The 21201-nt window shown below is 41.7% G+C and overlaps 2 protein-coding genes across 2 annotated transcripts in view; both read left to right on the top strand.

Moving 5' to 3' along the window:
- The window catches only part of LOC139450230 (ELMO domain-containing protein 2-like), a 30852-nt gene extending 22683 nt beyond the window's left edge, over nt 1-8169 (top strand). Inside the window, exons 4-8 of the mRNA XM_071231905.1 lie at nt 154-283; nt 903-1036; nt 2916-2984; nt 4066-4199; nt 4545-8169. Of these exons, the coding sequence (XP_071088006.1) occupies nt 154-283; nt 903-1036; nt 2916-2984; nt 4066-4199; nt 4545-4711 (634 nt within the window). The 3' untranslated portion in view covers nt 4712-8169. The remainder of the gene's footprint in view (nt 1-153; nt 284-902; nt 1037-2915; nt 2985-4065; nt 4200-4544) is intronic.
- Nucleotides 8170-10089: 1920 nt separating this feature from the next.
- On the top strand, nt 10090-21029 carry LOC139449566 (uncharacterized). Its single transcript, XM_071231018.1, has 3 exons — nt 10090-10149; nt 18909-19028; nt 19931-21029. Exons 2-3 carry the CDS (start codon nt 19004-19006, stop codon nt 21019-21021), a joined length of 1116 nt encoding a protein of 371 aa, XP_071087119.1. The 5' UTR covers nt 10090-10149; nt 18909-19003; the 3' UTR covers nt 21022-21029.
- Nucleotides 21030-21201: the final 172 nt, after the last annotated feature.

Genomic DNA, 21201 nt, shown 5'->3' on the forward strand with positions numbered 1-21201 from the left:
CTCACCCTCACCCTAATACTAGCCCTAACCCTCACCCTAACCCTCACCCTAACCCTCACCCTCACCCTCACCTAACCCTAACCCTAACCCTAACCCTAACCCCTAGCAAGTTGCATAGTGTGTCTATGTACAGCTTGTCTGTGTGTGTTTCAGCTTCCAGCGATGTTTCAGCGTGTGTGTGTGTCAGATCTGTGGCTACAGGAGGCTGCTGCAGCAGGTTGAGCATCACAGGAAAACCAAGTACAGCACCACAGACAAACAGCATGAAGACAAACTCAAGCTGGTAACTGACTCACTGATTGTGTGTGTGTGCAGTTACCTGACCAGATTGTAACCATGTGATAAATGATGATCTTTATCAACAGCAAAACAGATATTTTAGGTAAAGGACACTGTGTAATTTTTGCAACATGCAACTATCTTTGTTCAGTAATCATCACATTATTGAAGTCTATAGCAACCTATGCTGGTCATTAGGAGGTGACTTTGTGGACTGTGTTGTCAGACTTGGTGATTTGTGTGGTCAGACTTGGTGATTTGTGTGGTCAGACTTGGTGATTTGTGTGGTCAGACTTGGTGATTTGTGTGGTCAGACTTGGTGATTTGTGTGGTCAGGCTTGGTGATTTGTGTGGTCAGGCTTGGTGATTTGTGTGGTCAGGCTTGGTGATTTGTGTGGTCAGACTTGGTGATTTGTGTGGTCAGGCTTGGTGATGTGTGTGGTCAGCCTTGGTGATTTGTGTGGTCAGGCTTGGTGATTTGTGTGGTCAGACTTGGTGATTTGGTGAATGTGGATCATGCTCATGGAGTTTCCCGTCAAGATTTGAATATTTTCAGGTTGCCATGATATAGCTGAAATATTGAGTGTGTCAAATGTTGAATGAGTTACGTCTTCTCCCGACAGCTGTGGACGTCGCTAATGCCGACCACCAAGCTGGAGTCCCGGGTGAGCAAACAGTGGACTGATATCGGCTTCCAGGGGGAGGATCCCGCCACGGACTTCAGGGGGATGGGCCTGCTGGGCCTGGACCAGCTTCTGTGAGTAAGATGCAGTCAGGTCCATCAGCGTTAGATGCAGTCAGGTCCATCAGCGTAAGATGCAGTCAGGTCTATCAGCGTAAGATGCAGTCAGGTCCATCAGCGTTAGATGCAGTCAGGTCCATTAGCGTAAGATGCAGTCAGGTCCATCAGCGTAAGATGCAGTCAGGTCTATCAGCGTAAGATGCGGTCAGGTCCATCAGCGTAAGATGCGGTCAGGTCCATCAGAGTAAGATGCAGTCAAGTCCATCAGCGTAAGATGCAGTCAGGTCCAATAGCGTTAGATGCAGTCAGGTCCATCAGAGTAAGATGCAGTCAGGTCCATCAGAGTAAGATGCAGTCAAGTCCATCAGCGTAAGATGCAGTCAGGTCCATCAGCGTAAGATGCAGTCAGGTCAATCAGCGTAAGATGCGGTCAGGTCCATCAGCGTAAGATGCAGTCTGGTCCATCAGCATAAGATGCAGTCAGTTCCATTTGAGTAAGATGCAGTCAGGTCCATCAGCATAAGATGCAGTCAAGTCCATCAGCGTAAGATTCAGTCAGGTCCATCAGCGTAAGATGCAGTCAGGTCCATCAGCGTAAAATGCAGTCACGTCCATCAGCGTAAGATGCAGTCAGGTCCATCAGAGTAAGATGCAGTCAGGTCCATCAGCATAAGATGCAGTCAGGTCCATCAGAGTAAGATGCAGTCAAGTCCATCAGCCTAAGATGCAGTCAAGTCCAGCAGCCTAAGATGCAGTCAGGTCCATCAGCGTAAGATGCAGTCAGGTCCATCAAGGTAAGATGCAGTCAGGTCCATCAGCGTAAGATGCAGTCAAGTCCATCAGCGTAAGATGCAGTCAGGTCCATCAGCGTAAGATGCAGTCAGGTCCATCAGAGCGAGATGCAGTTAGGTCCATCAGCGTAAGATGCAGTCAGGTCCATCAGCGTAAGATGCAGTCAGGTCCATCAGCGTAAGATGCAGTCAGGTCCATCAGCGTAATTTGCACTCAGGTCCATCAGCATAAGATGCAGTCAGGTCCATCAGCATAAGATGCAGTCAGGTCCATCAGCATAAGATGCAGTCAGGTCCATCAGCGTAAGATTTAGTCAGGTCCATCAGCGTTAGATGCAGTCAGGTCCATCAAGGTAAGATGCAGTCAGGTCCATCAGCGTAAGATGCAGTCAGGTCCATCAGCGTAAGATGCAGTCAGGTCCATCAGAGTAAGATGCAGTCAGGTCTATCAGCGTAAGATTTAGTCAGGTCCATCAGCGTAAGATTTAGTCAGGTTCATCAGCGTAAGATGCAGTCAGGTCCATCAGAGTAAGATGCAGTCAGGTCCATCAGCGTAAGATGCAGTCAGGTCCATCAGCATAAGATGCAGTCAGGTCCATTAGCGTAAGATGCAGTCAGGTCCATCAGCGTAAGATGCAGTCAGGTCCATCAGCGTAAGATGCAGTCAGGTCCATCAGCACTTGACAAAGAATGCTGTGTGACACATTGGAGTTTGTTCTTTGGAAAATGTTGTTGAATGTGAAATCTGCTTTACTTTTCACTAGATATTTGTTCTTGAGGTATTGCACCATGATGTTTTTAGTTTATTTTATTAAATTTTATGAGCTGAATTGTCTGCATTCTGCTGATCAAGTTGGTTCAGTTATTGTGGCAGCTGAGCATGTATTGTGACAACGAAGGCCCTAATCACCCAAGAATGTCATTGCTGTGATGTTCGGCTGTAACTATTGATCCTTCTCAACTCGAAGTGATACCATTAGTGTTTATAACTTTGTTATTAAGGTAGCTATGAGGCATAGGAATATCTGCATTGGGCATGTTGTCACCCCTTTCTAGATCTCTACCTACTTGTTGATATGCCTCATCATGTACTTTACTTTCAGGTATTTCATCAAGGAATATCCTGACATTGCACAGAGTCTTCTCTCCCAGTCTCACCATCCACAATATGGGTAGGTTGTCTCCCCTCTCTGTTCCACCATCCACAGTATAGGTAGGTTGTCTCCCCTCTCTGTTCCACCATCCACAGTATAGGTAGGTTGTCTCCCCATGTCTTCTGTATTGGTAGAATGTCTCCTCTCTCTGTCGCACTATCCACAGTATAGGTAGGTTGTCTCCCCTCTCTGTTCCACCATCCACAGTACAGGTAGGTTGTCTCCCCTCTCTGTTCCACCATCCACAGTATAGGTAGGTTGTCTCCCCTCTCTGTTCCACCATCCACAGTATAGGTAGGTTGTCTCCCATCTCTGTTCCACCATCCACAGTACAGGTAGGTTGTCTCCCCTCTCCGTCCATGTCTACTGTATGGTTAGGTTGTCTCCCCTCTCTGTCCACCATCCACAGTATAGGTAGGTTGTCTCCCCATGTCTTCTGTATTGGTAGAATGTCTCCTCTCTCTGTCGCACCATCCACAGTATAGGTAGGTTTTCTCCCCTCTCCGTCCATCTTCTACTGTATGGGTAGGTTGTCTCCCCTCTCAGTCTCTCCAAACACAGCCGGAAAACTAGAGGCCAATATTTCACAAAGCAGTCTTACTACTTGGTTGAGGGGGGGCGGTAGCCTATTGGTTAAAGCGTCCGATGACCCGGGTTCGATTCCCCACGTGGGTACAATGTGTGAAGCCCATTTCTGGTGTCCCCTGCAGTGATATTGCTGGAATATTGCTAAAAGCGGCGTAAAACCATATTCACTCACTGACTTACTACTTGGGACAGTTGAAACTCTCATACTGTATGCAAGACATGACCTCTGCGACTGCCTTTTGGAATGGTGCCCACGGGCTGCACACCATGACTGGAGAGAAGAAGAATGTTTTATCAACTTGTTGCAACCATTGAGATACTGACTGTGAGGTTATTTTGAGAAGCACTGGGTGTGGTTCTTTTCCACACCTGGTCAGTAGTTGAAATGTTTGACATGCATCAATTCTGGCTTTCATAAAGCAGACTGAAAGCCAACCCTCTCCATATGTTGGTTGTAGGCATTTCTTCATGTGTTGCCTCTAGTGATTAACATTGGTGTTTTGTGTTTCAGCTTCTCCTTTGCAATACTTGGCATCAACTTCACGGGGATGTGTTACGACCTGCTCAAGTCTCGCAAACTGAGGACACATTTCTACAACCTGACTGAGGAGGCTGCCACTATGAAACAGTTCAATGAAATCTACTGTAAGTCAGCAGTGGGGAACTATTAGCAAATTTAAAGGGGGACCATGCTCCCCAGTCTGTATGGAGTTTATCATTAACCACATAACAGACTCACTCACTCACTCTCACTCACTCACTCACTCACTCACTCACTCACTCACTCACTCACTCACTCGCTCACCCATCCCCCCAACTCACTCACTCACTCACTCACTCACTCACTCACTCACGCACGCACTAACTCACTCACCAACTCACTCACCCACCAACTCACTCACCCACCAACTCACTCACTCACTCCTGACTATTTATCTTCACATTGCTAATGTTAAGAAGACAGATATACATAGACTCCATCCTCCACAGGTTGCCTGTTTCACGACTTCATCCAGTTCTGGTTCAAGGAGAAGCCGAGGGACATCATGGAGTTCGGTCGACTTCGCGACAAGTTCCAGAAGCTGTTGGTCCGACAGCTGAGGGACAAACATTTTGTGTTGAGGGCCACATTTCAGTCACCTGTGGAGGCGTCATGATGTTGCCTGTTTGAACATTAGGAACATAACATTTTCATATTTCCATATTTCCAGCATATTTTTACTTGAATTAAACTTTTGATAAGAATATATTTAAGTAGATTTTGTATTACATGTTTTGTCTATAGGAATCGTCTATTGTTTATGAACTGAGACACATGACACCGTGACGTTATTGTGAGGAAGATTCACTTTGTTGAAGTCAATAGATGTCGGAACAAATATGTAATGGAGACAAAGGAGACAATACCTGCATGATTTCTGCACTTATGATCGTCATATGTTTAATGGCATGAGAGCCATCACACAGCTGGAATATTTTGAGTGCTGTGTTAAACAACAAGCTGGCAAACAATGGCTTAATTCAGATGTTTCGATTTGCATGTCAAAGCAAATGTCTCCAATGGCCACTGTGCACAATGAAACATCATGTGATGTGTGACATGACAGACTGGTGGACAAGTTGAATTGTGCCAGTCAGGCCACAACAAATTAAATATTATCATGTGGCCACGTTGTTCATAGTTTGTCATTAGGTTCTATTTTCTTGGTGCTTTAATGTTTCCATATAATTTCGAGAATATATTTTGTCAGAATAATTAGGGTAGCAGGAATGGTGTCTGTTTCCCTGAGTACCGTACAGCGAGATGAGATGTATATGCAATAGGATTATAATGGTTTGCTACTGTGAGCTGTACGATGTACCATGTTGCCATATTCAGAATATTTATAGAAGTGAATTTACCAGTAAGTTGAGAAAGTGATCAGTGATCTCACCATCTTCCTGAGGCAAGAGAGTTGACTGACTTTAAAAGTCCAGATTCCACCCTTGCCGAACTAGGCTGGAATTCCTGGGCTCGATCGTAGGGCCACCAGTGGCTATTTCAAGTTATGTTCCTTCTAGGCCATCATATAGCTGGAATATTGCTGAGTGCGGCACCAAACAACAAATAAACAAACAAACAAATCAATTCCTCTCCTATGGACCAATCAGATTCCACTTTTCATATCACTTGCATTTGCTTCAAACAATATGGCGGTGCCCAGTCAAGATGATTTAATCGATAATTAAGATCTATAGTATGATAAAGTGGGTCTTAGATCGTGAAGTGCATAAAAAAACATGAAAAGATTTGGAAAATATCTTTTGACAAGGAGTTGGCGGTGCACATATTTTGCGAATCCTGCAATCGACTGAAATCTGCACAGCAGTTTATGACCCGGATTTTGATTTCGTTGCAAGATTTTGATTGGACTTTGCATAGACTCGTTAGTCCAGCCAAAATGTAACTCCATAATACCAGCCTAGTTAGGCAAGGGTGGAAACTGGACTTTTATAGACTTTTATGGTTTCTCACATTCTCACATCTCCAAGGTTAAAAGAATTGATTATTTGAGCTGTTATAGGAGGGAATATATTAGTTGTCTAATGTTAGATGATTTTAGGAGAGACAAACTCAGAAAGAGCTTCAACCTTGTAATGTCACCTTATGAATGTTGTCAGCTTGGAAGGGGGGTATAATCTATGTGAACATCATTACATATCTGTCTACAAAGGGGAGATAATCCCTGTGAATTTCTTCGTATGACCTTGTCTAGAAGGGGAGATAATCCATGCGAATATCTTGATGTAAGTTTAGCCTGCTCTCCACCATCCTATACTAGTGCACTATAACATGTCCATCAACATGTTCATTGCCATCTGATGAAACGTTAATCTGACATATGGGTTGTTTATAGTTCTTATACATCAACTCATATCAGCTATATGGCTGTTATAATGCCGATGTGACGTTGAATGTTAACTCACTCATTCAAAGATCGGCATTTAGTGGTGGGAGCATCATGATGAAGGGAGGCATCACTTCCCATCACAGGACTCTAGTGGTCATTGATGGCAATGTGATCAGTGTACAGGAACATGACAAAGTAATTTGTCCTTCAAACCCATGAATGTCACATCACTGTACAGCAGGACAGTGCTCACCTCACACTTGTCGTGTAGTCGCAAACCGCATTGGACAACAGAACATCCCCACATTCCCTAGGTCTGGTGTTTCGCCAGATCTGTCTGCCATCAAACATGGGATGAAATGAAGTGTCGTTTATGACGACTTCCAAACCAACCCATGCTGGTCCAGCTGTGACAGTCCTTGGTCCAGATCTGGAATGACATCCTACTAGCCTTCCTCACCCATCCTGTGTGGTCAATGAGCCGCATTGTCCAGCTTGTGTCAATGCTAATGGTGGGCATAAGCTATACTAACTTGTAAACTGACAACTGACCCCACGACACTTTCAGCCATAGATGACGTTACAGAGGACATGGATTGACACTGTTAGGATGAAGTCATGGTTCAGGGAGATCGGCATGGTGTACTGTTGCAAAATCCTTCCTTGTTTGCATTGATTCATTATTTCCCATGACAGTCGGTGATCCACAGAAACTTTTTTCTGCTGGTATATTTAAATCCATTCTATTGTGATATACCAGTACCAATAACGACCATACCTTGGTTTGGGAAGTGACGTCACCATCTCATCTCCATCTCACTTGTCAGTATGTTTCCACATGAGTTTAACTCCTCTATGCATGTCTATGTGTTGTGTGTGTTGTGTTTGAATCAGACTCCCAATGAAGCTATGGTAGTGAATGCAGGTTATTTAGTCAGGGATGGCATTCCACTTGAGGCTCAGTTCCAGTAATGGTCATTCCACAGGCTCCAATTGCTCCTTCAATATGTTTTTCTGTTGCATGTGTTTTTGTTAAGTTCATTTCTACTTCGTGAAGAACTTGGCTAGGAGATACTTCACAACTCTACTGGGTGCCGTTTTGACAGAGTACATGTTTGTGTTCTGGACTGCAAGAGGCATTTGTAAACTTAGGTTATAGTGTTGAATGCAAGTCTAACAGTCACACCACAGTGAGGCTTACAGTCTGGGTGAGAGGAAACATCGCTGTGGACTATGCCCTACCATGACTGTTGTACTTGAAAGGTAGAGAAGATTTCAGGTAACGTCAGAACTGATGAATCATATGTGAAGAATTACCGAGTGACACAGCAAGTTAGTGTGAGGATGTCAACACAGAGAGCTTATCATGGCGGCCTGAAAATAATCACAAGTAAATGGTTGATAGCTTGCGCTTAATCCTACACTTTCAAAGTGTCAGTGTGGTTCATCCATTTCTCATCCCTGTTGACCGAGATGTAGCTGGGTAAAGATTCCCAACTCTGGCACCTTCATGGAGATTCCATGTTGGTCCGTGTAGATGTTTGATGGTATTTAGATGGAAGCTACCATTAGCTCCTTGTTTTGCTTCCTGTCTTACCGGCAGGTTTCTATGATGGATTTTGTCATATTTTGCTGACATGTAACTTGGCCCGGTGTGGAGTTTACTGTGTTGCCCCACACAAGATACACTGTATAGCCAGTCTAGTGCTAAGGACTATAAACGTCATCATACAGTCTTTCAATAAAAATGTTTAAATAGTTTTTTGGGCGTTGTTTATTTTATGTTGGTTAAAAAAGTATGTAGCCTAAGAACAGCCGAGGATTACAAAATGTGTTGTTTTTTTCAATAAGAGTCGTATCGGAAGTTCCAGATGAATCCCTTGAAATAGGAAAAATGACTAGGTTCTAGTCTGCAGACACAGAGGTAATACCCTCAGCATTTCAAATATACATTTGCTTGGGGAAGCATTCTGGGCACACTTAGGCCAGCTTAAATGTTTGTTCGTGGACTTGTTACTTTTTTTTTTCTTTTTTTTTCTCTTTAACCCATTTCTCGCCCTTGGCCTTTCTTTTTCTGTATTAAGATTACTGCTCCGGCTCTGCCCCTTCTGCAGATACAATACTGTCAGTGGTTTCTGACATTATTCTTGAAGTATAAGGGGATATGGATACAGTTAAACATCACTCAAAATTAGGATTTTTGCATAACTTCAAATGACTATAAATTGATTATTTTGTTGGTTTTGATTTAGTTTTGTGATACCGTCGAATACAAATTTCCAAGACCCTTCCAAATATGTATACCACATGGTAGGTTTCCTAAAGTTGTCACGTGACCAGTCCCTAATGCATTATGGTCGGAAATTACGTTTGAATCCTGTTAGGACAATATGTCCAAAATATTTGAAATAAGAGTCATGTGAAAAGGAATAATTCTTTCGAGTCTTGTAGCATGGAGTGAGTGTAGACAACCTCATACAGGACAACTGTAAGGACATTTCATTCTCGCCTTAAATAATAGTTGATCACAGCTTGAAAAGGCCACACTTGGAGCAATCTGAATTTGGAAGACTAACTAGATATCACTAACCTGCTGTGACATACCAGCCGACGCTGGCATCACTTGTCAGCTGTGGCATTACTATTCAACAGACTGTGACGTCACCAGTCAACTGTGACGCAACTGACCCATAAAGATCTAGGGTAGGTCTTCAGCAATCCATTTAGCTGTTAAAGGCGACTATGCTTGTCCAAAGAGGCGACTAACGGGATCGGGTGTTAAGGCTCGCTGACTTGGTTGATGCAGTTGCGTAGATGCTCATGATGTCAATCACTGGATTGTCTGGTTCAGACTTGATTGTGTACAGACCGCCGTCATATAGCTAGAATATTGCTGACTGCGGCGTGAATTAACTAAAAAACAAACAAACAAAGGACCCAGGTAGGGGCGTCAAGAGTGTTACGCCCATCGAGTTGGGGTGCCCTGGATCAAAAGTTAATAGTATCACGAATACCCGCGGCCTGAGGCAAGTCGATGATTCAGTTGTAACCAACATTGAACATGTCTGTCTCCTATTATGTCACAGCTAGAACGGCTTGGAGTGAGTGAGTGAGTGATTCAATCCGACTTTAGCAATATTCCAGCCATATTGCGACTGAGAGACAACAGAAATGTCGCAGATTGTAACCATGTAGGGGTTCGAACCCGGACTTTCACGAGCCAGACCGTCAAGCACAAGGCAAAAAGTCTCAAGGAGAGGCATGTTCCCGCATACTTCATTCTTTGTGTCTACCTCTGTTGGATGCAGTCATGCTACTTGCCTCACGACGTTTAAACTGTCCACACAAACGCCCTTATTTAAATCTATTAATAGTGTGTACACCCTCTGTAAAGAATATGGGAAACAGCACCTTGCAGAGAGACAGCATTCTCATGATCAACCAACCAATAGATGTTTGTGTTTTATTAGTAACTGTTTAGTGGACAACATTCCAACAAGTCGAAGCCTAGTCTATGTCCGAATGACAGCTAGTCAAGGACTACGCTTGCGCCGCGGCCGGAACTGTTGCACCATGGACATATTCATGAGGGGAGTGACTCTATGTAATAGAATATTTAATCTGTTGAACATACCAAGGTGAAGGTCAGTCAATAAGCTGTCACGAGTAGAACAGGGTAGTGGGGCAACACTGTCAGCCAGCTGGTAGGTATATATTTTCTGTGAAGCGCCAGAGAAGGTGTAACTCTTCCACAGTCTCACAAGACACACTGTGTCCTTGTGTGTGGTGTAGCTAGAGGGGGACATCACATGTACATGTAATACTGAACGTTGTTTACAGTTGGGCAGTAATCATGTGATCGAGACATGGATCGATCAGCGTTACCTCGAATATCGATCTCCTCTGTCACGCTTGGGTGAATGTAAACAGAGCGCTGGGCCCACAACTCCACTGGAGTACAACAGTCGCAGTGTGACGCAGTTCAGTGTGTGTAAGAACATCTGACATTTTGCCAGACGAGAGATAAGGTACACACACTGAAGCAGGAAGCTGTGAAGCTCGGACGAACGTCCGTGATGTAGGAATCTAGGTCATGCTAATTTCATCAACTTATCACACACATATACACCACAGGACCATGTAATAATAAACTGTGAGTTTTATTGTTATTATTATTAGTTACATGGTCCTGTGCGCACACATACACACTAATACACACAGATACGCACACGCACACGCACACACACACTAATAAACACAAACACACACACATACACTAATACACACATACACACACACTAACACCCACACATTAACACACACACACACAAATACACTCACATACACACAAAAACACTAATACACACACACTAAAACACACACACATGCACACACTCACTAACACATACACATACACACACGACCCGTGAAGATTCCGGGGTACAATAGGTTTCAGCAACCCATGCTTGTCGTAAAAGGGTGACTATGCTTGTCGTAAAAGACGACTAACAGGATCGGGTGATCAGGCTCGCTGACTTGGTTGATGCATGTCATCGACCCCCATTGCGTGTATCGATGCTCATGATCTTAATCACTGGATTGTCTGGTCCAGACTCGATTATTTACAGACCACCGTCATATAGCTGGAATATTGCTGAGTGTGGCGTTAAACAACAAACCAAACCTAAAAAAAACCACACACTAATACACACATACACTTACACATAAACACACTAATATATACACACGTCATCAGAATAATACACGATAGTATCTGACATACAACACTGTGAACCATCTCTCTGTAGTTAACATGTCACATACCAACACACTACACAACAGTGAACCATCTCTCTATAGTTAACATGTCACATACCAACTCACTACACAACAGTGAAACATCTCTCTGTAGTTAACATGTCACATACCAACTCACTACACAACAGTGAACCATCTCTCTATAGTTAACATGTCACATACCAACACACTACACAACAGTGAAACATCTCTCTATAGTTAACATGCCACATACCAACACACTGCACGACAGTGAAACATCTCTCTATAGTTAACATGTCACATACCAACACACTACACAACAGTGAAACATCTCTCTATAGTTAACATGTCACATACCAACTCACTACACAACAGTGAACCATCTCTCTATAGTTAACATGCCACATACCAACACACTACACAACAGTGAAACATCTCTCTATAGTTAACATGTCACATACCAACACACTACACAACAGTGAACCATCTCTCTATAGTTAACATGTCACATACCAACTCACTACACAACAGTGAACCATCTCTCTATAGTTAACATGTCACATACCAACTCACTACACAACAGTGAACCATCTCTCTATAGTTAACATGCCACATACCAACTCACTACACAACAGTGAACCATCTCTCTATAGTTAACATGCCACATACCAACTCACTACACAACAGTGAACCATCTCTCTATAGTTAACATGCCACATACCAACTCACTACACAACAGTGAACCATCTCTCTGTAGTTAACATGTCACATACCAACACACTACATGACAGTGAAACATCTCTCTATAGTTAACATGTCACATACCAACTCACTACACAACAGTGAACCATCTCTCTATAGTTAACATGCCACATACCAACACACTACACAACAGTGAAACATCTCTCTATAGTTAACATGTCACATACCAACACACTACACAACAGTGAAACATCTCTCTATAGTTAACATGTCACATACCAACACACTACACAAGAGTGAACCATCTCTCTATAGTTAACATGTCACATACCAACACACTACACAACAGTGAAACATCTCTCTATAGTTAACATGTCACATACCAACACACTACACAACAGTGAAACATCTCTCTATAGTTAACATGTCACATACCAACACACTGCACGACAGTGAAACATCTCTCTATAGTTAACATGCCACATACCAACACACTACACGACAGTGAAACATCTCTCTATAGTTAACATGTCACATACCAACTCACTACACAACAGTGAAACATCTCTCTATAGTTAACATGTCACATACCAACACACTACACAACAGTGAACCATCTCTCTATAGTTAACATGCCACATACCAACTCACTACACAACAGTGAACCATCTCTCTATAGTTAACATGTCACATACCAACACACTACACAACAGTGAACCATCTCTCTATAGTTAACATGCCACATACCAACTCACTACACAACAGTGAACCATCTCTCTATAGTTAACATGTCACATACCAACACACTACACAACAGTGAAACATCTCTCTATAGTTAACATGCCACATACCAACACACTGCACGACAGTGAAACATCTCTCTATAGTTAACATGTCACATACCAACACACTACACAACAGTGAAACATCTCTCTATAGTTAATATGTCACATACCAACACACTACATGACAGTGAAACATCTCTCTATAGTTAGCATGCCACATACCAACACACTACACAACAGTGAAACATCTCTCTATAGTTAACATGTCACATACCAACACACTACATGACAGTGAAACATCTCTCTATAGTTAACATGTCACATACCAACACACTACACAACAGTGAAACATCTCTCTATAGTTAACATGTCACATACCAACACACTACACAACAGTGAAACATCTCTCTATAGTTAACATGTCACATACCAACTCACTACACGACAGTGAAACATCTCTCTATAGTTAACATGTCACATACCAACACACTACATGACAGTGAAACATCTCTCTATAGTTAACATGTCACATACCAACACACTGCACGACAGTGAAACATCTCTCTATAGTTAACATGTCACATACCAACACACTACACAACAGTGAAACATCTCTCTATAGTTAACATGTCACATACCAACTCACTACACAACAGTGAAACATCTCTCTATAGTTAACATGCCACATACCAACACACTGCACGACAGTGAAACATCTCTCTATAGTTAACATGTCACATACCAACTCACTACACAACAGTGAAACATCTCTCTGTAGTTAACATGTCACATACCAACACACTACATGACAGTGAAACATCTCTCTATAGTTAACATGTCACATACCAACACACTTCACGACAGTGAAACATCTCTCTATAGTTAACATGCCACATACCAACACACTACACAACAGTGAAACATCTCTCTATAGTTAACATGCCACATACCAACACACTGCACGACAGTGAAACATCTCTCTATAGTTAACATGTCACATACCAACTCACTACCCAACAGTGAAACATCTCTCTATAGTTAACATGTCACATACCAACACACTACACAACAGTGAAACATCTCTCTATAGTTAACATGTCACATACCAACACACTACACAACAGTGAAACATCTCTCTATAGTTAACATGCCACATACCAACACACTGCACGACAGTGAAACATCTCTCTATAGTTAACATGTCACATACCAACACACTACACAACAGTGAAACATCTCTCTATAGTTAACATGTCACATACCAACTCACTACACGACAGTGAAACATCTCTCTATAGTTAACATGTCACATACCAACACACTACATGACAGTGAAACATCTCTCTATAGTTAACATGTCACATACCAACACACTTCACGACAGTGAAACATCTCTCTATAGTTAACATGTCACATACCAACACACTACACAACAGTGAAACATCTCTCTGTAGTTAACATGTCACATACCAACACACTTCACGACAGTGAAACATCTCTCTGTAGTTAACATGTCACATACCAACACACTACATGACAGTGAAACATCTCTCTATAGTTAACATGTCACATACCAACACACTACACAACAGTGAAACATCTCTCTATAGTTAACATGCCACATACCAACACACTACATGACAGTGAAACATCTCTCTATAGTTAACATGTCACATACCAACACACTACATGACAGTGAAACATCTCTCTATAGTTAACATGTCACATACCAACTCACTACACAACAGTGAAACATCTCTCTATAGTTAACATGTCACATACCAACACACTGCATGACAGTGAAACATCTCTCTATAGTTAACATGTCACATACCAACACACTACATGACAGTGAAACATCTCTCTATAGTTAACATGTCACATACCAACACACTACATGACAGTGAAACATCTCTCTATAGTTAACATGTCACATACCAACACACTACACAACAGTGAAACATCTCTCTATAGTTAACATGTCACATACCAACACACTACACAACAGTGAAACATCTCTCTATAGTTAACATGTCACATACCAACACACTACATGACAGTGAAACATCTCTCTATAGTTAACATGTCACATACCAACACACTACATGACAGTGAAACATCTCTCTGTAGTTAACATGTCACATACCAACACACTGCACGACAGTGAAACATCTCTCTGTAGTTAACATGTCACATACCAACACACTACACAACAGTGAAACATCTCTCTATAGTTAACATGTCACATACCAACACACTACACAACAGTGAAACATCTCTCTATAGTTAACATGTCACATACCAACACACTACACAACAGTGAAACATCTCTCTGTAGTTAACATGTCACATACCAACTCACTACACAACAGTGAACCATCTCTCTATAGTTAACATGTCACATACCAACACACTGCACGACAGTGAAACATCTCTCTATAGTTAGCATGCCACATACCAACACACTACACAACAGTGAAACATCTCTCTATAGTTAACATGTCACATACCAACACACTACACAACAGTGAAACATCTCTCTGTAGTTAACATGTCACATACCAACACACTACATGACAGTGAAACATCTCTCTATAGTTAACATGTCACATACCAACACACTTCACGACAGTGAAACATCTCTCTATAGTTAACATGTCACATACCAACACACTACACAACAGTGAAACATCTCTCTGTAGTTAACATGCCACATACCAACTCACTACACAACAGTGAAACATCTCTCTATAGTTAACATGTCACATACCAACACACTACACAACAGTGAAACATCTCTCTATAGTTAACATGCCACATACCAACACACTACATGACAGTGAAACATCTCTCTATAGTTAACATGTCACATACCAACACACTTCACAACAGTGAAACATCTCTCTATAGTTAACATGTCACATACCAACACACTACACAACAGTGAAACATCTCTCTATAGTTAACATGTCACATACCAACACACTGCACGACAGTGAAACATCTCTCTATAGTTAACATGTCACATACCAACACACTGCACGACAGTGAAACATCTCTCTGTAGTTAGCATGCCACATACCAACACACTTCACGACAGTGAAACATCTCTCTATAGTTAACATGCCACATACCAACACACTACACAACAGTGAAACATCTCTCTGTAGTTAGCATGCCACATACCAACACACTACACAACAGTGAAACATCTCTCTATAGTTAACATGTCACATACCAACACACTACATGACAGTGAAACATCTCTCTATAGTTAGCATGCCACATACCAACACACTACACAACAGTGAAACATCTCTCTGTAGTTAGCATGCCACATACCAACACACTAAACAACAGTGAAACATCTCTCTATAGTTAACATGTCACATACCAACACACTTCACGACAGTGAAACATCTCTCTATAGTTAACATGTCACATACCAACACACTACATGACAGTGAAACATCTCTCTATAGTTAACATGCCACATACCAACACACTACAATGCAGTGAAACATCTCTCTATAGTTAACATGCCACATACCAACACACTGCACGACAGTGAAACATCTCTCTATAGTTAACATGTCACATACCAACACACTACATGACAGTGAAACATCTCTCTATAGTTAACATGCCACATACCAACACACTACACAACAGTGAAACATCTCTCTATAGTTAGCATGCCACATACCAACACACTACACAACAGTGAAACATCTCTCTATAGTTAACATGTCACATACCAACACACTACACAACAGTGAAACATCTCTCTATAGTTAGCATGCCACATACCAACACACTACACAACAGTGAAACATCTCTCTATAGTTAACATGCCACATACCAACACACTACACAACAGTGAAACATCTCTCTATAGTTAGCATGCCACATACCAACACACTACACAACAGTGAAACATCTCTCTATAGTTAACATGTCACATACCAACACACTACACAACAGTGAAACATCTCTCTATAGTTAACATGCCACATACCAACACACTACACAACAGTGAAACATCTCTCTATAGTTAACATGTCACATACCAACACACTACACAACAGTGAAACATCTCTCTATAGTTAACATGCCACATACCAACACACTACACAACAGTGAAACATCTCTCTATAGTTAGCATGCCACATACCAACACACTACACAACAGTGAAACATCTCTCTATAGTTAACATGCCACATACCAACACACTACACAACAGTGAAACATCTCTCTATAGTTAACATGCCACATACCAACACACTACACAACAGTGAAACATCTCTCTATAGTTAACATGTCACATACCAACACACTTCACAACAGTGAAACATCTCTCTATAGTTAACATGCCACATACCAACACACTACAATGCAGTGAAACATCTCTCTATAGTTAACATGCCACATACCAACACACTGCACGACAGTGAACCATCTCTCTATAGTTAACATGTCACATACCAACACACTACAATGCAGTGAAACATCTCTCTGTAGTTAACATGCCACATACCAACACACTGCACGACAGTGAACCATCTCTCTATAGTTAATATGTCACATACCAACTCACTACACAACAGTGAAACATCTCTCTGTAGTTAACATGCCACATACCAACTCACTACACAACAGTGAACCATCTCTCTGTAGTTAACATGCCACATACCAACTCACTACCCAACAGTGAAACATCTCTCTATAGTTAACATGTCACATACCAACTCACTACACAACAGTGAACCATCTCTCTATAGTTAACATGCCACATACCAACTCACTACCCAACAGTGAACCATCTCTCTATAGTTAATATGTCACATACCAACTCACTACACAACAGTGAAACATCTCTCTGTAGTTAACATGCCACATACCAACTCACTACACAACAGTGAACCATCTCTCTGTAGTTAACATGCCACATACCAACTCACTACCCAACAGTGAAACATCTCTCTATAGTTAACATGTCACATACCAACTCACTACACAACAGTGAAACAATGGTAATGTTACACTGTTCTTCACATTTTGTTGTTAAAATGGCAATGTTACACTGTTCTACACATATTGTTGTTGCAATGGCAATGTTACACTGTTCTACACATATTGTTGTTACAATGGCAATGTTACACTGTTCTACACATTTTGTTGTTAGAATGGTAATGTTACACTGTTCTACACATTTTGTTGTTACAATTGTAATGTTACACTGTTCTTCACATTTTGTTGTTACAATGGTAATGTTACACTGTTCTACACATATTGTTGTTACAATGACAATGTTACACTGTTCTTCACATATTGTTGTTACAATGACAATGTTACACTGTTCTACACATTTTGTTGTTACAATGACAATGTTACACTGTTCTTCACATTTTGTTGTTGCAATGACAATGTTACACTGTTATTCACATTTTGTTGTTGCAATGACAAAGTTACACTGTTTTACACATTTTGTTGTTCCAATGACAATGTTACACTGTTCTTCACATTTTGTTGTTACAATGACAATGTTACACTGTTTTACACATATTGTTGCTACAATGGTAAGGTTACACTGTTCTACACATTTTGTTGTGACAATGACAATGTTACACTGTTCTTCAAATTTTGTTGTTACAATGACAATGTTACACTGTTTTACACATTTTGTTGTTCCAATGACAATGTTACACTGTTCTACACATATTGTTGTTACAATGACAATGTTACACTGTTCTACAAATTTTGTTGTTACAGTGACAACGTTACACTGTTTTACACATTTTGTTGTTACAATGGCAATGCTACACTGTTCTACACATATTGTTGTTACAATGGCAATGCTAATATGTTCTTCACATATTGTTGTTGCAATGACAATGTTACACTGTTTTACACATGTTGTTGTTACAATGACAATGTTACACTGTTCTACAAATTTTGTTGTTACAGTGACAATGTTACACTGTTTTACACATTTTGTTGTTACAATGGCAATGCTACACTGTTCTACACATATTGTTGTTACAATGGCAATGTTAATATGTTCTGCACATATTGTTGTTACATTGGAAATGTTACACCGTTCTTCACATGCTGAAAATAATGTGTTGCAATACCATCATTTACTAGAATAGGTCAGTATATGTTCCGGTAACCAAGGCAATATTACATTATACAGTGACTATGGCAACAAACAGACTCCTAGGTCCCAGCCAGGCAAGCAGGTAGACACACCTGGCATCCCAGGACAATCTTCTGTGGGGCAGGTCGGCGATGAGTGGAGCTACCCCAATAACAGGTAGTACACACCATGGTGATTTCATCGTTAAAATTGCCTCATCACAGATGATCTATTGTTTACATTTATGGTATTATGTAAAGGCATATTAGTTTGTATAAATAATTATTTACTAGTTCGAAAGGATGCATTTATTGAAGTTTCCTCCATACAACGTGTGGGACATAAAGTCGAGTACTTCTCTGTGCGTCACTCAGGCATGAAGACACCTAAGACCGTGGGTTCGAATCCCATATTCGCCCTGATAGTGTTTCCACTTTTGTCATAACTATTTCTGTGTTCGTGTCTTTTTACCAAACTGGCTAACGTCTAAGATCTGCATCATTTAGGGCTTTCCTCTCACATAAAGCAGACACGCCGTGGTATAACTGGAACACTGTTCAAAGCGGCGTTAAATCCAACTCACTCACTTTCCCGCTTCATCCATTTTCCACAGCGATAGTAAGTGGCGACTTGGTCGCTTTGTTCGTTGGCTTGTCATGCTGAGGACCTTGACTCGATGTCCCACATAAGTGCAGGCGTGAGAAGCCGTGACATGGCTGGAATATTGCTGAAAGCTTCAGTGAGACAAACATATCGATACGTCAGTGCGCTATTGTGTCACTATTGTGTCACTAGATTGTCTGATTCATCACTTGATTGTCTGGCCAAGACTCGATTGTTAACAGGCCACCGTCGTATCGCAGGAGCACTGTGCGGCGACACCTACGTTTTTATGCAAATTGAAGCGATCGCTTCCGGTAGGGCAGGCCATGTTCAGCCTTTTACAGACTTTCAGTGACCCATTGATGTATTTTTCACCGCTATTTGCCTTTTACGCCCCATTGAAACGGTATCGTCGGATAATCGAGACTGGTTACTTTCTGACGTTGACGTTTCATGTCTATATTTTCTTGCTTCAGGTACATGCCGAGCCTGTTTCTCCGTTGAGAAGAAATACAAGGAGAGGAGTGGAGACCCTAACTTCTTCCTGCTACATGCTGAGCGTGACGTCATCACCGCGCCCAAGTCTGACAAGGAGAAGAAGAAGAGGAAGAAACTGCTGCAGGATCAGCTGGAGAAGAGAGTGGCCGCCTTGAGGAACACAGTCGGAGGAGTTGTCATTGTCCACCTACACGGCCAGGCCCGCACTGACAGATACCTCGAGTACTTTGATGAGTTCATTGGTAACCCGTTCTCCGAACTTCTTGAAGATGGTAGACTCTTTGTTGAAACATACGTGCGCAACTGGCTGTCGATTCTTCCCGGATTTGACGATTTCTATGATTTCGTGCATATAAACGTGTGCAAGACAGCAGGTGTTGCTACTGTCGATTTCTGCACCAAGACCTGCAACGATTTTGAAAAGAAGAATCCGTCAGTTTTAAATATTCTATCGATTCTGTCGCGAACGTTTTATACAAAAGTGCACCAGCCTCAGATCCGAGGTATTCCACTTCCGGCGGAAGTCGACAGTCTGCACGAGAACAGAGCAATTGAGTTGAAAACCTTTATGAACCCAGAAGCTGAAAAGGACGTGGTTCAGTTTGTTGATCATGTTTGGTTCGACCTGAAACTGCGAGAAAACCTCACATCTCTGACGAAGGTGGAACACGGAGGTTCATTCTACGTTGGGATTACAGAGGAGAAGAACAAGGGGACTACATACAAAACAAAGACACCTAAAATACTTGGATTTCATGTCAGTTTTCCACATGAGAACATCACAGAACATATACAACAGAAAATAGCAGAACATGTTACAGTTTTACAGTTGAATGGACTGTTTGAAGATGCTCCCTCTGATCTGATTAATATTGCGTTTCATAAAGTTCGTGACAGCCATCCCCGGAAGTTTGTGTTGGAGATCGCAGTGAGGCACTTTGACGGTATTGTGTTCTATGACAAAGAGGGACCCCGGACCTACCTCATAGATCACGGGAACATCGTCAGGATGACTCGGATGGAGTGGCTGCACAGGGTCAGGTGTCGCCTGCCGCCATGGATCATATGAAGAATTCTCACTGAAAATAATGGCTATTTTTAACATCTTCTTTCTTCTAACTATATTTTTACGCTTCTCTCAAAGTGTATTATTAATACTTATTGACAGACAGGACTTCACTGTACGTTTAATTCACGAACGATACAGGTTTAGTCTACAGTAACTGATACCACCCAAAGCTACTAGGCA

The sequence above is a fragment of the Haliotis cracherodii genome, unplaced genomic scaffold, assembly GCF_022045235.1.
Source record: "Haliotis cracherodii isolate W230 unplaced genomic scaffold, xgHalCrac1.p SCAF_8, whole genome shotgun sequence".
Classification (NCBI taxonomy): Eukaryota; Metazoa; Mollusca; class Gastropoda; order Lepetellida; family Haliotidae; genus Haliotis; species Haliotis cracherodii.